Source organism: Limanda limanda, chromosome 16, assembly GCF_963576545.1.
Source record: "Limanda limanda chromosome 16, fLimLim1.1, whole genome shotgun sequence".
Lineage (NCBI taxonomy): Eukaryota > Metazoa > Chordata > Actinopteri > Pleuronectiformes > Pleuronectidae > Limanda > Limanda limanda.
Genome location: NC_083651.1, coordinates 15890262 through 15904542, shown reverse-complemented (window position 1 = coordinate 15904542; position 14281 = coordinate 15890262). Strand labels below are relative to the sequence as shown.

The window sequence follows — 14281 nt, the reverse complement described above, 5'->3', positions numbered from 1 at the left end:
TCCCAGACTGACTTGTGGGACCAGGGCTCTGTGGGGCTCACTCATCTGTTGCAGGACTCCTTGTTCTTCTTGTCCCTGAAGACGACCCTTTATGTCTGTGGCTGCAGACTTGAAGTCGTCCTGCAGCTCCAGAATGAATTTGGGACCAATAAGACAAAACACCAGATGATGCTATTGCATGGGCGAAATATTTAAAACGCTTTGAATAGTATTGTGTATTTTCTTCTTGGAAACAAGCAGCGTAACATTTACTCTTTTGAATGAAATGCTGGAGCCATGAAGGGCTGAGGTCTGCCCCAACAGTACAGGGTCTGATGAGGAGTTCTTCTTTTAACCAGTAGATGGCGCAAATTTTCGTTTTTGTACTAACGTAGCTTTATACGATTGAACCGTAGAATAAAATGTCTCACATGACTAGAATAAGACGTTAGAGTTGGTAAACTTGAAGCTACAGATCGCTGTATTAGCACTGAAAGCTCCAGGTTGGATCATAGACTGTATGGGTTGGACAGAGCAGACGTTCCGCAGCAGCATCCTCGACGTCACCGCTTCCCTCGTCACATGACCCGCTGACGTCTACGCCTGCGAAACCACGTACATCAGCGAAATGGAGGTGAGCTGCTCGCAAATGTTGCAAATTAAACCAACGTGCATTGTTCGAATGCTGCAAACCCGCTGGTGTACTGTGCCGCAGGTGCAAAGCTGGTGCGGGACTGTGCGGTGTTGCGGTTCCGTGTGCGGGTTCCGTGCAGCTGGCACGCAGCTCAAGAGCTAGCTTACAGCCCCGGCTAAGCTAAGCTAAAGGGCTGTCAAAAATGCTACAAGCTAACCGGGCGGTGTTGGCACTTGACGGCTCTACGCTGGGTTTTGGATAGTTTTCATGCTTCTCCCTTATCCCAGTTGATGTATTAATGCTGCTATTTGTTGTAGTATATATATATTAGTTATGTAATAGCACAGTAGTGGATCTGCGGCTATCTCGGAGTAAGCTAGCTTGATGCTAAAGCTAACTAGGCCCCTCAGTCGGTTTTACGCAGCGTTAGCTTCGCCCTCCGATTTTCTGTTTCGATATCACATGTTTCATTTGATGAAGAAGATAAAATGTCGGTCTGTTTCCTCAAATGAAATGTAAGTTTACCTTTTTACAAGCGTAGTTAGCTTGGCCTGGTGCCACCGCTGGAATAACCTCAACGTATCAGCTATCAAGGATATAGTGGCGGACACAAGCACATTTTACAGTAATTGCTAAGTAACGTTGTGTACCCATGGTTATGACGTATGATGGTGCTATTCTGTAACAGCATTTACAATATAACCTAATTTCTTCTCTTGTTTTGCTTCTTTTCTTTTCTGTAGGACTGTGAATCTAAGGAACCCGAGCAGCTCAGGAAACTCTTCATCGGAGGGCTGAGCTTCGAAACCACGGAGGAGAGTTTACGGGCCCATTTTGAGCAATGGGGAAGCCTCACGGACTGTGTGGTACGTATCTGTAACATCTGCGAATACACCGGACATCAAAAAACATAGCCACACAACACACGCTCCCTCCAGCTGTTGACATGAGCCAGTGTGTGGTTTCCAGGTGATGAGGGACCCCAGCAGCAAGCGGTCGAGGGGCTTCGGCTTTGTAACGTACGCCTCCACGGTGGAAGTCGACGAGGCCATGAAGATGAGGCCGCACAAAGTGGACGGCCGCGTCGTTGAACCCAAGAGGGCCGTGTCCAGAGAGGTAAACGAGTCCCAGACCAGACGGGCAGATTCCAAAGTGAATATTGAATGTGCGCTGACTGATGCACTCGGTTTCAGGACTCCAACAAACCCGGTGCCCACATGACGGTGAAAAAGATCTTTGTCGGTGGAATCAAGGAGGACACCGAGGAGTACCACATCCGGGAGCATTTTGAGAAATACGGGAAGATTGAATGCATCGACATCATGGAGGAACGCTCCACCGGGAAGAAGAGAGGGTTCTGCTTCGTCTCCTTTGATGACCACGACACTGTTGATAAAATAGTCGGTACGTGGTTGTTAAGACTTCATAGATATCTTGGCTGCTAGGAAATGTTAAGTTATGCTGCAGAGCTACATTCTTTCTCTTTGTCCTTGCAGCTCAGAAGTTCCACTCAATCAACTCCCACAATTGTGAGGTCAGGAAAGCTCTGTCAAAACAGGAAATGTGCGCCATGTCCAATGACAGAGGTAAGTGCACATCACATGGAACATAGAATTAGGTATACACTATTATGTATTTTTAAGTGTCTAATCTTGTTTTAAAAATTAGCAACCTTGTTCATATCAGACAGGAGTGGAGGATCCGGGAACTACATGGGCAGAGGGAGTAATTTTGGAGGTGGTGGCAACTTCAGTGGTGGCAGAGGTGAGTCGTGTTCACTTATCTGACTCTTATCTGTCTCACTAATGCAGGTTTGTGATAAAAGGAGTTTACAACATAGTTTAACCTTCGCAATTGAATGTATCTCTTCTTTTGATCAAATGGAAACAAATTAATGGGTACGGTCATAACCAACTAAACCAGATACTCAACTTGGCCAGACTACAGTTCTAATCTGTTCCATCAGCTGTGCCTGTGAACTCTCCCTTCGTGCACGCAAGTGGTTACAGAGCCAAAGGCCATAGACGTTTGTCTCGGGCGTATTTGTGAAATGTTGATGATCCACATATGTCAGCATTTTCAAAATACTATTATCCTGCAGAATCTCAACACAACAGTGGCCTTATCATATTTACCTGGTCTCATCTGTGACAAGACTTGAAGAATAAACTAAGAAATCACTTTTTTTATAATAAATGTTCCCATCCTCATTTCCAGGTGGCTATGGTGGAGGCAGAGGGGGTTACGGTGATGACTTTGACAATGGTGAGTTATTAATCAATCTTTAAGATAAATATATAATGAATAAGTGTCTTCAGAAAGTGTTTTTCAACTATGTTATGTATATACCACACATGAGTTGATTATGTCACATTAATAATAATAAGTTTGCATGTTTTTCACTATTTTAGGTTCAGGAGGAAATTATGGAGGAGGTCAAGGTTATGGAGGAGGCCGAGGAGGCTACGGAGGTGGTGGCCCAGGGTACGGCAGCCAGGGAGGAGGATATGGTGGCTGCGGCGGCGGCGATGGAGGCTATGGAGGCAATGGTGGAGGTAAAAATGGAATTGAAACGAGAATTCTGCATGTTACATTTAGTGCTATGCATGAGCATGAGACAGCTGGAATCAAGCCTGGCCATAATATTGACATTTGGCATCTTCAGGTTATGGAGGAGGTGGAAATTACAACGATTTTGGAAATTATGGTGGACAGCAGTCCAGCTATGGGCCCATGAAGGGAAACAACTTTGGTGGCAGAAGCTCGGGTGGACCATATGGAGGTGAGCTCTACCCTCCTAACTCTTCCTGTCACAAACGGATCTCAAAATGACACATCCAGTGACCAAATCCTTCCCGGCAGGTGGCTACAACTCTGGTGGTGGCGGCAGTGGTGGTGGTGGCAGCTACGGCTCGCGGCGGTATTAAATATTTCATGTTTCGGTAAGTACCGCTCAGTTTCACATCTCCCTCTTAGCACAGTACAGAGTGAGCTCATGAAAGTGCAGAATAACTATTTGTTCTATCCTGTATCCATTCAACAGGCTTCAGTTCTTAGCAGGAGAGGCGAGGAGGTGAGCAAAGGAATGGTCAGGAAAGCTGCAGGTTACTTTGAGGCAGTCATCTGAAAGCATTAGAGGAACACACAAGTCAGACTTTACTGATGCAAGAAGGACTGTATACACAAGACATGAGTGCAGATGATACCCTTCCCTAATTGTGATAGATGTTTCCCGACGAAGACATTTTCCTTTTGTGCGCTGAAGTGTGTGTATATTGTGCCTATGGTATCAGGAGTGAAGATTAAATTGTTGTTTTTGTTTTTGTTTTTTATTAAGTCCGATCTTAACATCTGCTGGGCAATTAATTTTGTCTTTTAATTTGGTTTTTGTCAAATAACATAGTTGCATCAGGCCCTCAGATGAGCTAGAATTACACCACTTTGCTTTCTCACGTTATTATGAGTGCTCAATTCCAAGTGTCAAGTGTATTTTTGATTTTTTGATTTTTTTTTTGAATGTGAAGCACAGTATGTAAATGGTTCATAGTACCAATGTCAAACTCATGAGGATCTGGATTAGATTTAAGGGAATCCCTCACTCTTCTTGTTCCTAGCAAACCGAATTCTAGATTTGTTCCAATATTTTGATTAGTAGAAAAAGAGTGAATAAAACTGTGTAGTAAAGTAACACAAGGTTCAGTGCGTCATTGGTTCAGAAAAAAAAGATGAAATGAGTTGTTATCTGTTGTCTTCTCTTTAATCAATGTGAAGTTTAGCAAACCAGTCTGTCCAGAACTCTCTTCACCTGCTGGGAGTTTTTATTTCAGATGTAATGTGGGTGAATGCAGTGTGTATTCATATTCAATGTATTTACTTGAATGAAGGTCAATGACAAGGGAGTCTTGGGTAGTCCTAGTGCAAGGGCCCATACAACACATATGCCAGTGTTGAGCAAGTAGGAGTTTAACAGCCACAAGCACCTGCAGTCTGGCCCTCAGCATCGCTAGTGTGGAAGACTGCAGATGACTGTCAGACAGGACGTCTTCAGCCCCCAGCACAGTGGACCAGTCAGCATTTTGAGAGAGAAAGGAGAAGGCAGCATCGACGCCCATGGAGGAAGCTTGCAGTGTCGGGCCTGGTAGTGAGCATCAATCATCATTGTTTTCCAGGCTAGCTAAACCCTTCAGCAGCCGGTGCTAGCGAAGAAAGACTAGTTCCCGGACACACTGGAGATCCACTCTTTAAGTCAGAGATACTTCAGTTTTGCCAGCCAATGCTAGAGTTGAGACATTAACAAGGAAAGGGAGTGAGTATATTTCACAAAAAGCTGACTTTAAGAAGATGGAGCAGGTAAGAGTAACCACTTTGCTTGATTTACAGATTTGGAAAGAGTCTTCTTGCTGAAAATCTGTACAGACCTGATAACATGGAAGGTTCTGGATGGGTAAGACTTTTTACAAATATTATCCCAAGGCAGCTCATATTGTTATATTAACAGTGCATATGTTATAAGGTCTTCTAAGGTAAAGTGAGCAGGATGCTCAGTTTACCTATGACCAGTATACTTCCATCTAACCAGAATCGGCCTGAGACCTTGACCATACTGCTTGGTTTACCTATAGTAGTGTTATTATATTTTATTCTCAGCCAATTCTGATCAATTTGATAGTGATGAAACACTCCAATTAACAATGCAAGAGCTAAAAGCTTCGAATTTATTATAGAAAAGAAGCACCAGATATTAATATTATACAATGTGGAACTAATAAATGGCTTTTATTCTTGGAAAAAAAAGGGAAGGGTCAACGTAATCAGTGGTTGTCAAAACAATTTGGTTTAACTGGCAAACAAGTTAATCTATTCATTAGACTAATAGCAAGTTATCAGTCAAGTGATAAAACTGTCTATATTAATCAAGTCCTAAAAGTCACAAGGTCCTTGTTATCGCCTCTGATCAGTGAGTGGTAAAGAGAAAAGAAAAACATATTGCTCAAGAGCGGCTCGATCAATGATAAGAGTGCACATAACAGTATAATAAACTAGTGTTTCATACATTTAAGAGTTGGAGCACTTAAATGAGCTGGTTGTTAAGGCAACAGCCCAACAGAGTCAGAAAGAGAAGTCAGATCACCCGAAAAGCTGAACCGAAAACATGTCGTGTGTGAAGACGACTACCTCAACTGAGAGCAACTCCAATCACAAGTTCAACTGCTGGTAAGAAACAGGAACATGGCAGGGAATAATAACTGGTTATAAAGTAATCAGCATTCTGTAAAGGAAGTGTTAGCTATAAACTTTACTATGGCACATTTGATTGAACCTATTTTGATAATTCAAAATAGGTTCAAATCTCAAGGGTAGTTTACTCTTAAAAATGCGAACTACTGATCAGCTCTTGCTGAGGTATTTAAGGATAAAGCAATAATTTCTCATGTCTTTAAGTTATTTAGATTTTGTATAATTTTTTCCTTTTAAAATGAATACCCCTCAAAAAGCATCTTCAACCTTCAATAAACTGAGAATGAGTGAGATATGTTTTGGTTTCTGTTGTAGAAGTAAAATCCACAAATATGCTGCTTTAAAGTTTCCTTTTTTTAGCATTTTGTATTTGAAAGGATTCACACAGAGGCAGGTCACGTTATTCTCACATGGGAAAAGACAAAGACATGTTTGGCAACCAGTTACAGGGTGAGGTTTCTACTGAGCAATGTAGAATGACGACTTAATTACACATAAAAGTGTAATGAAGGTGGGCTTGGTGAAAGCTCATCAGTATCAGTGAACAGCTGTTGGTTTAAATGATGTGAATGGAAATGTATTGTGTGTTTTATGTTCTTAAATAAAAACTTTTTTCTTGATGTGAGTATTTATTTTTCCGAATATCACTTGAAAAGCGACACAATGTTTGTATGATACTTGAATGTTATCAATCTCAAAAGGTTTTGTTAGTTTTCCTCGATTCAGACGACCTGACTTTGTCCCACTTCAGCTCGACACACACTCTGAAGTTTAAAGTGCAGAACACGCCTGTTGATCAAAGGGCGGTGTTTGTATGTGAAAGTGCACGTAGAGAGCACGTGATGATTGCGAAAGGTTCCACCTTTGACTACGCTTGGCCAGTGGGCCATTGTGAAGTTGTCATGCACGGTTCACACTGAGCATGCTCCACCGTGGCTCAACAATCATGCTCTTTGTTGTGTAGCACAATGAGTGCAGTGGGCGTGATCTCTTTTTTTACGAAGGGACTTTTACAGCATTAAAAGATTTGGTTTACTGTACAAACAAGCTTTGCGCCAATAAAAAGAAAGCAGATTGGGAAAGGTGGATTAAACATGTGACGAGTTTCATTTTATTCTCCCTTCAATGGTCCTATAGGGTAAAGCCTTCGAGTCGAAACCTCACTTAAACATGTGGTAAGTTATGTAATAATTCTGCTATATATCCATCTGGCATCAATCTGTTACAGGCTGTGGTTGCAGTTCAAAACAAAATGTTCTCTTCTCAGGAAACTGGAGACCATATAGCGATGGAATAGTTTATTGAAAAGCACAGAAATAAAAAAAAAAAGAACCTGGGCAGCAAATCATGAAGTGGAAAGTTATAAAATATAGGTAGCAATGATTGAAACAATCATCAGCATACAGGAATATAATATTTATATATACAATATATATACACACAAATATCACGTAACAGTTAATCTCAAATGCGAGTAATAGTATATTTACATACAATATTGGATCTGTGAGCGTATCAGAGTACAAAAGTAAAATATCAAAAATATTACACATTCAAGAGGAGTAAACGAAAACTATACAATAGTTCTGAGCTACTGATACTTTAAAGCTGAGCGACTACAAGGTTATTGCATAGTATTACTATGTTAACGCAGTACCATATTACATGGGAGTCATGTAGTTGTCCTCTCCCTTGATGAAAGTCTTTTTAACGCGAGGGACGAGGAAGACGTTGCCGTCGGTGGACTGTTGGAGGGAGTATTCGGACGGCGAGTAGGGATTCCCCTTCTCGTCCCGCAGCATGCTGAAGACCTCCCGGTACAAGCTGTTCACCTGCTGCTTCATCTCCTTCAGGTCTGTGACGTTCTGGCTCTTTTCGCTCAGCAGACGCTCCTTCTCATCCTTCAGTGAGTCCAGCTCGCCCTCCAGGCCCACTATGTTCTCCATCTTGCGCTTGCGGCAGTTCTGGGCTGCCACTTTGTTCTTGCCGCGGCGGCGTATGTCTCGGACCAGGGCCAGCTGGGCCTCATTCATCGGGTGCTTTGACATCATCTCGTTGAAGTCGTCAACAGGCATGTTGATGATCATGCTCACGGTCATGGGGATTTTGAGGGCCTTGGCCCTCTGCTCGTCTCTGGGGAGACGCACCTCCGAGTGCATCCTCTGCTTGTCTTTGGTGAAAGGCATGTTGTTGTGGACACTCTCCTCTTCCAGGTTTGTCTTGTATAGTTTAGGTTTCTTCTCATGACGCAGGTGAGGCTGCCCTATCTGTGCAGATACAGAAACTACTGTCTGAAGATCATCTGGTTGGTAATTTAGCGTGAGCATCTCTGAGTAGTCGGACTCTACGCTTCCAGGGTTGTGGTCCATCTCCTCCATGTCGGAATCACTGTAATCATAGGACCCATCTCCGAATGCCGATTTTGCCGGTGAACTAGCATTTGGACTTGTGTTTGAGGAGATGCCTGAATCGGAGTCTGGCATTTCAGCCAGTAGATTTTGTTTGCTTCTGTCAAATGCATCTCCGGGCGAGAGACTGTAAAGGTCCATGGGTGTGAAGGAAGGCTTGTTTGGAATATCAGACATGGTTGAACATTCATTTCCTTCAAGGCCTTGCTGAACGCTGCTCTCTTCCAGGATGGGGTTGGGGTAAAATATGTCACTGAAACTTTCTGCGCCAAAGTTAGTATTTAACTCGGGAGCCTTCACCTCAATTTGGCTAAGAATGTCCGGTGGAGCCACAGTGGGAACAGGTCCATCGAATGTATTGATGAACTCTGCAGGACAAGCATTTAAACTGTTTGTTTCCCCCTCTGTGAGATTGGTCATAGGGTAAAAAGTGAAGTTTGGATTCGGCACTTCGGGGCTGTTTGGAAGAGAGTAAGTGGTCGTCTCCAGTGTGTCCTCCATTTGCATGTTCAGGCATTGCTAGAAGAAAGAGATGAAGAATCTTTTGAATACAATCGACATAGGACAGTACAAGTTTGCTGTGTTTAGTGTGGGATACAAGGACTTTAACATGAACAACTTGTGTGTGGTACATGTGTTGTGGTTGCATGTACACTGCTCTTTTTGCTTTTCATGATCTGACACAAAAACGTAACTTCTTGTGTAACAGGCTTTCAGACCGACCCCATTATCCACATGCCAAACTTAAGAAGTGCCATTAATCTCATTCAGAACCAAATATTATAATCTGGGATTTACTTTTTGTGTTGAAATTGCCTTATTCCATTTCAAGCAAGCTTAAAAATAAAGATGTGGTCAGTGAGATCCAGGGTATTTTTAGCCGTGCACTATTTCCAGCTGACAGATCAGTCAAATTATCATGATACGCATGGTTTTCTGTGTTGACATGGTAAAAATAAAGTTTGTAAACATGTGTATTATCTTTCTAAGACATTCCCTTGTTGTTATTTCACATAAATAAGTGTAACAAGATAGGCTCTGTCAAATTGTTTCATGGGACAGACATGTCCCTGGCTGACAAAAAAATTGAGAACCTCTGGTTTATGGTGTGATTTCCACAACTAAATAAAATATCCAGTGGATGAAATAGCTCAGTAATCACTTAAACCAGTCTCCTAGCTTATTGTTGCTGTGAAGTTAACCGACCACCTTATCTCCACAAAGCAGCTTCTAAACTGGAACTTGTTTGTATTGCATGTGTCTTATCAGCAGCCTGTCAGAAGAACTAATGCAGGGCCGCTTGATGGTCATATTTGAGGTTTATTCTCCCTAACGCAGTGAGAGGTCAAGGCTACAAATGGCATAAACACTCCACCCACGAGCTAATGCAAATATGAGCTACCTTGAAACGAAACTGATAAGGCAGCGAATGAAAAACCACCACAAACAAACCTCCACCTTTCTGCCTGTGGGACATTTCTTCTAGCTCTGCTAAATGAAGCTAGAGGCTACGAACCATAAACACCGGATCAAACCTTGAGCACACACCTCTCTAATGCTCTAAAATGTCTCAACAATGAAACATAATCACAGTGGTATTATCTCCACATATGTGACAACTCGTTCTCATAGGTCACACAAAAACATGTTTGTCCCCTGCTGCTCCTGCCGTTGATGCATTCTTTGGGTATTTGTCCGACAACACAAACCACTGTGCTATTGAGGCAATAGAATCCATGTATTATACCTGCAGCTCAGGGAGGGACAAAAGCTCCATCCAGGCCTGCTCCAAATCCAGGGACATCCTCTGTGGTGGTGGCGGTATCAGACCTGGGGAGAGGCCAGCTGGTGGCAGAGGAGGCTGCTCCGGGGACATCATCACGCTGCTCCTGCCGCCGGGCACTGACACAGCTGCTGCGTCCAGGCAGACTGAAGTGTCCTGCGAGAGTGCGAGAGTGTTCAGTTCCAACTAGAAAGTGCGTTAACAGCTCGAAATGTGGGGAAATGACTTGGTCAATATTCTTACCTCAGTTTCCTCTACAGGAAACGTATCTGCCAGTAGCTGTAAACATTCATCAAACGACATGGCATCACCATTCTCCTCTGTGTAGCTGACATTCTGCAAAACAGGTTAAAGCACAAAATATTAATATACCACAGATTGATTTTATATTTATAGAGCTCAGGTCTCTTCTGCTGCAGAATACACAGATGCAAATACAGACTCACCTGTGTGGCTTCACAGGATATAGTGGTAACCTAGCTACAACACAGCCACAGCCTATCACATGAGGTGGGAGCGGACCACCTCTGAGTAATGAAGCAAAGAAAGTGCGTACCTGTGTCACCTCTAAAGGTGTGACAGTGGACTGCAGCGGGGTGCCGGGAGGCAGCGGGCGGGGTATGTACTCTCCCGTCTCCTCATCGAGCTGTAGCTGAGCGAGCAGGGCCTTCTCCTGCTCCCGGAGCAGATGCAGCCTCTTCTCTTCCTCAAGCTCCCGCTGCCTCTGCAGCTCATGCTCTTTCTGCCGGTGGTTGTAGTCAAACACCTCTCGCCTGGCTCCGAGATCAATGTCCTGCTTCCAAAGTATGTCGATCAGGTCCATGTCCTGGGGAGAGAGAACCTCGGATCAGTTGAGGAGAGTTCAGAGCTGCAGCCATGCTGCCCTGCAGCGAGAGTGCGAGCGGCACTGGAGCGAGGGAGAGCGTCCCTGCTGTGAAGCGTGGCTGCTGCACCTGCCACACCCTGTCCCTCAGTGTCTGTTAACTGACAACAGCACTAGCACTAATGTCAACAGGGAGAAGCTGCATGAATAATAGATCAACATCTCTGTTTCCCCTGTTGCCACCTCACACCAGCAAGTAGCCTCACTTGATACCCTTTACCAAAGAGATCATTGCCCATCTGATTACACCGAGGTGTGAGTTTGTTTATCACAATCCAACTAATTTGCCCAAGTGCCCTGGTGTTACAGTTGAGTTATCTTAAGGAAGAAAAGTTAAACCCCAGACACTCATCTCATATTATAAGACATTTATAAAACCAGGAAGTTATAGGTTTATTAGCTTAGAAATGGAGGTGTTGTTTTCATCTGAGTTTGTTTGTTAGTTAGCAGGATTACGCACAAGATGTTTTTAAAGGCATTTTTCACATTTTTGTTGGTTTATCGGAGAATATTTGTTGAAGGGAAAAATCCGGCATGTTTAGGGACTGATATCCAGATCTAGTGAATTTAAACGTGTTTCAATTAGGGGACTGTTGGGCCATGGCAGAGGTGTTATAGTTTACGACTGTTTTGTTTTTCTTTATTCTGCAAGGCTTCAACGCTTTATTTTTGAATTTTCTTTAATGTAGCCAAATAAAGTCATATCCGTTGTTGGGTGGAATAACAAACCTTGTTTCCTTATGTTTATCTGTATTGTTATTGTATTCCTGGCTATGTCCTCAAACTAAATAAGTCACATTTAGTGTTTACACAATTGAGAGCCGCCTCCATTACCGAATGTTAATACACAGCAAACTTAACAACTCTGACAATATTCTACTAACATGTCCTGTTTACTTTCCCTCCCGGGCCGAATGTTATTGTCATGTTATTTGGGTTTTTAAAACAAAGAATGTCTAAGACAAACTGTGTCGGTCTCTTCCTCTGCTCTTTCACTTATTTACAGAAGGAAACCATTTCACAAGGCCCCGGGATGTTGCATAAGCCCCAGACCCTGGTTCATCAGAATATGTCTGAGCATGTGACTCGTTTGTTCCTCAAGTTTTTTGGTAAATGGCCTCAACTTCATCATGCCTTAAGCAGTCATATGGCTAGTAACAGACGCGGCCTGTGGGAAGCAAGACACAGTAAAAAAGGATGTGAAACAGAGGGGAAGTTTTTCACCCCAGAAAAACAATGTGTGTGTTAAACCTTGACGATCTATAATAATAGTAATGATACCAGCAAACAGTATGTATTTTAAGACACTGTTGACCGTTTTTGTGATTCCAACTGTGTCACGGGTAAATAAGAACCCACTAACCCTCTTTGCCTCTGTGTTGCATCAGAGGCATGACTGACCGCTGAGGGATTATGCGTTACTAAGGCCGCCTGCAGTAAATCACACCCACGGACAGAGGTGAGGACAAAGCCAGACACTGTGGCTTCTGCCGGAATGAGGAAGTGCCCTGAAATGTCTGTGCGGTATATCTGAGCACCACACACTTCTTGATGTCACCTGTGATTTCACGAGTGACAAACCGCTCTTATTGTCTGTTTGGTTCGGTCACGCCTCATAAGCTCATCAGACAAGTCATACGAGTCCACAATCTAAAAATGGTCCTTCGCCTACCGAGGGAAAGTTCAATCACACCCTTTCACTTGTCATTGATTTGAGCCGTTACACAACGATGTCACGTAACCAAAATTATACTTTGCTGATGTTCAGTATCAACGGCACACAGGTTGTGTAAAGGTGGGCGTGTCTATGAGATCAGGTTATCAGTATGGTATCTCTGATGCGGATGTCACAAGACCTGTGCTCTGGCACCCAAACAAGGAAACTAGCTCAGAATATCACGTTGAATTCCGGGACCTCTGTAAAAAGCAACAAACAGCCATATATGTAAAAGGAAGAAACATAGAGACACAAAACATGTGGAAAACAAGCCAACCTCCTGGTGGGAAAGAGGAGTGATACAAAAGTGTGTTTGCTCTCAAGTGTGGGTTGTTCATTTACCTTTCCTACAGCTAAAATGAAGAGAGGGCCTCAAGTGGGGCTTGAGTTTATTACACCTTCACCCAGCCGTGACCACAGGTGATGAAACACATGTTCCAAAACAACCCCCTCAGGGCCTCATTCCACTACGTCCATTTCTTAGATCAGATTCCACTAAAGGAAGAATCATCAACACCTCATTCGGTTTGTGTGAACAAGTCTACACTGCGATTACAAGGTTCTTCGACAGGACATGTGATAAAATACATAACTTCAAAACAAACAGCGAGGACAGAGGAAACAGTGCGGCCTTTACAAGAAATCATTCACAATGCACTGGCTTGTGTGTATTAGACATGGGGTCACATGCTGGGAGGAGGCAGGAGGAGAAGGAAGGAGGGGGGGGGGGGGGATTTACCAGAAAACCCAGAGAGGTTTGTCTGAGTTACCAAACTTGCCAGGATGAAAGAAATAATCAGTAATATTTGTATTTTTTTTTTTTCTAGCAGGTCTTTTAGTTACTGAGGGAAAACGTCACAAGTTGATGACTAGTAGAACCGAAAGTGGCACAAACTTAACATATCTTCATTGAACCCTGTTACACAAGGTGTTGTTATGGTGTTGTCTATATCAGAGCTGTTATTATTATATAATAAAGTCTGATCTGGGCTATAACCAGGCTGTCACTTTATACTGGTGAGAGATATTTAAGAATACAACTTTTACCTGAGCTGTCTCCCTATCAGATCCCATTATAAGACAGTCAGCAGGTCCGTGTCAGCCCCCCCACCTCCTCTCATGACCCCTGATGACAAACTGCGCCTTTACCTGTTGGCTGGGATGGATCACTTCCATTTCCAGCATCCTGGAGATATGTCCCGCCGCGGAGAGACGCCTTCTGGCCGGTGAACGTGTGCGTGTTATACCCCAAACGCTGGATTAAAATGGCGAGCGGTCCCGGGTCTGTCTACAGAGTCCGTCGCAGCAGCTGAGCTGAGGGAAATATTGCTTCCTCTTAATCTAATGAACATCACGGCGGCCGAGGCCCCGCCCACCGAGCTGCGCAGCCGGGATCGTCCCCCTCGCTCCGGCCTATGAGGCTCGGGCTGTGCATGCGTTGTGGAGCCCGCTGGGCAGAGCAGACAGGAAGCAGGCTGCTTACAAAACAAAAACACTACACAACATAAATATATACTTCTTTATATATATTTATATACATGTTTTATATAACGACCCCTAAACATGCGCGCACATGTGATTATAAATAAAGTGAAATGATAAAACAAAGTAGTTCTGGTTGTGACTTTAAGTGAAAACC

At 43.5% G+C, this 14281-nt stretch overlaps 2 protein-coding genes across 3 annotated transcripts; one reads left to right on the top strand and one right to left on the bottom strand.

Annotated features, from left to right (window-relative positions):
* Positions 1-566: 566 nt before the first annotated feature.
* On the top strand, positions 567-6471 carry hnrnpa3 (heterogeneous nuclear ribonucleoprotein A3). Of its 2 annotated transcripts, none has more exons than XM_061089195.1 (11): positions 567-613; positions 1357-1479; positions 1583-1729; positions 1807-2017; positions 2110-2199; positions 2300-2377; positions 2831-2878; positions 3025-3168; positions 3279-3395; positions 3476-3555; positions 3657-6471. In XM_061089195.1, exons 1-10 carry the CDS (start codon positions 608-610, stop codon positions 3538-3540), a joined length of 1029 nt encoding a protein of 342 aa, XP_060945178.1. In that variant the 5' UTR covers positions 567-607; the 3' UTR covers positions 3541-3555; positions 3657-6471. The 2 variants fall into 2 exon arrangements, with proteins under 2 accessions (XP_060945178.1, XP_060945177.1); XM_061089194.1 differs by having other exon boundaries at positions 2282-2377.
* A 663-nt stretch (positions 6472-7134) lies between these two features.
* On the bottom strand, positions 7135-13965 carry nfe2l2a (nfe2 like bZIP transcription factor 2a). Its single transcript, XM_061089193.1, has 5 exons — positions 13792-13965; positions 10599-10868; positions 10286-10378; positions 10007-10198; positions 7135-8778 (listed from the first exon to the last, which is right to left on the bottom strand). Exons 1-5 carry the CDS (start codon positions 13825-13827, stop codon positions 7513-7515), a joined length of 1857 nt encoding a protein of 618 aa, XP_060945176.1. The 5' UTR covers positions 13828-13965; the 3' UTR covers positions 7135-7512.
* Positions 13966-14281: the final 316 nt, after the last annotated feature.

Bases quoted from the DNA above. Each gene is read 5' to 3' on its own strand.
- nfe2l2a (XM_061089193.1), bottom strand. From the start codon at position 13,827: ATGCTGGAAATGGAAGTGATCCATCCCAGCCAACAG. The intron at 10,869-13,791 runs GTAAAGGCGCAG...CTCTCTCCCCAG, and splicing joins TGATCCATCCCAGCCAACAG to GACATGGACCTGATCGACAT. The intron at 10,379-10,598 runs GTACGCACTTTC...CCTGTTTTGCAG, and splicing joins CACCTTTAGAGGTGACACAG to AATGTCAGCTACACAGAGGA.
- hnrnpa3 (XM_061089194.1), top strand. The intron at 2,018-2,109 runs GTACGTGGTTGT...TTGTCCTTGCAG, and splicing joins CACTGTTGATAAAATAGTCG to CTCAGAAGTTCCACTCAATC. The intron at 3,169-3,278 runs GTAAAAATGGAA...TGGCATCTTCAG, and splicing joins CTATGGAGGCAATGGTGGAG to GTTATGGAGGAGGTGGAAAT.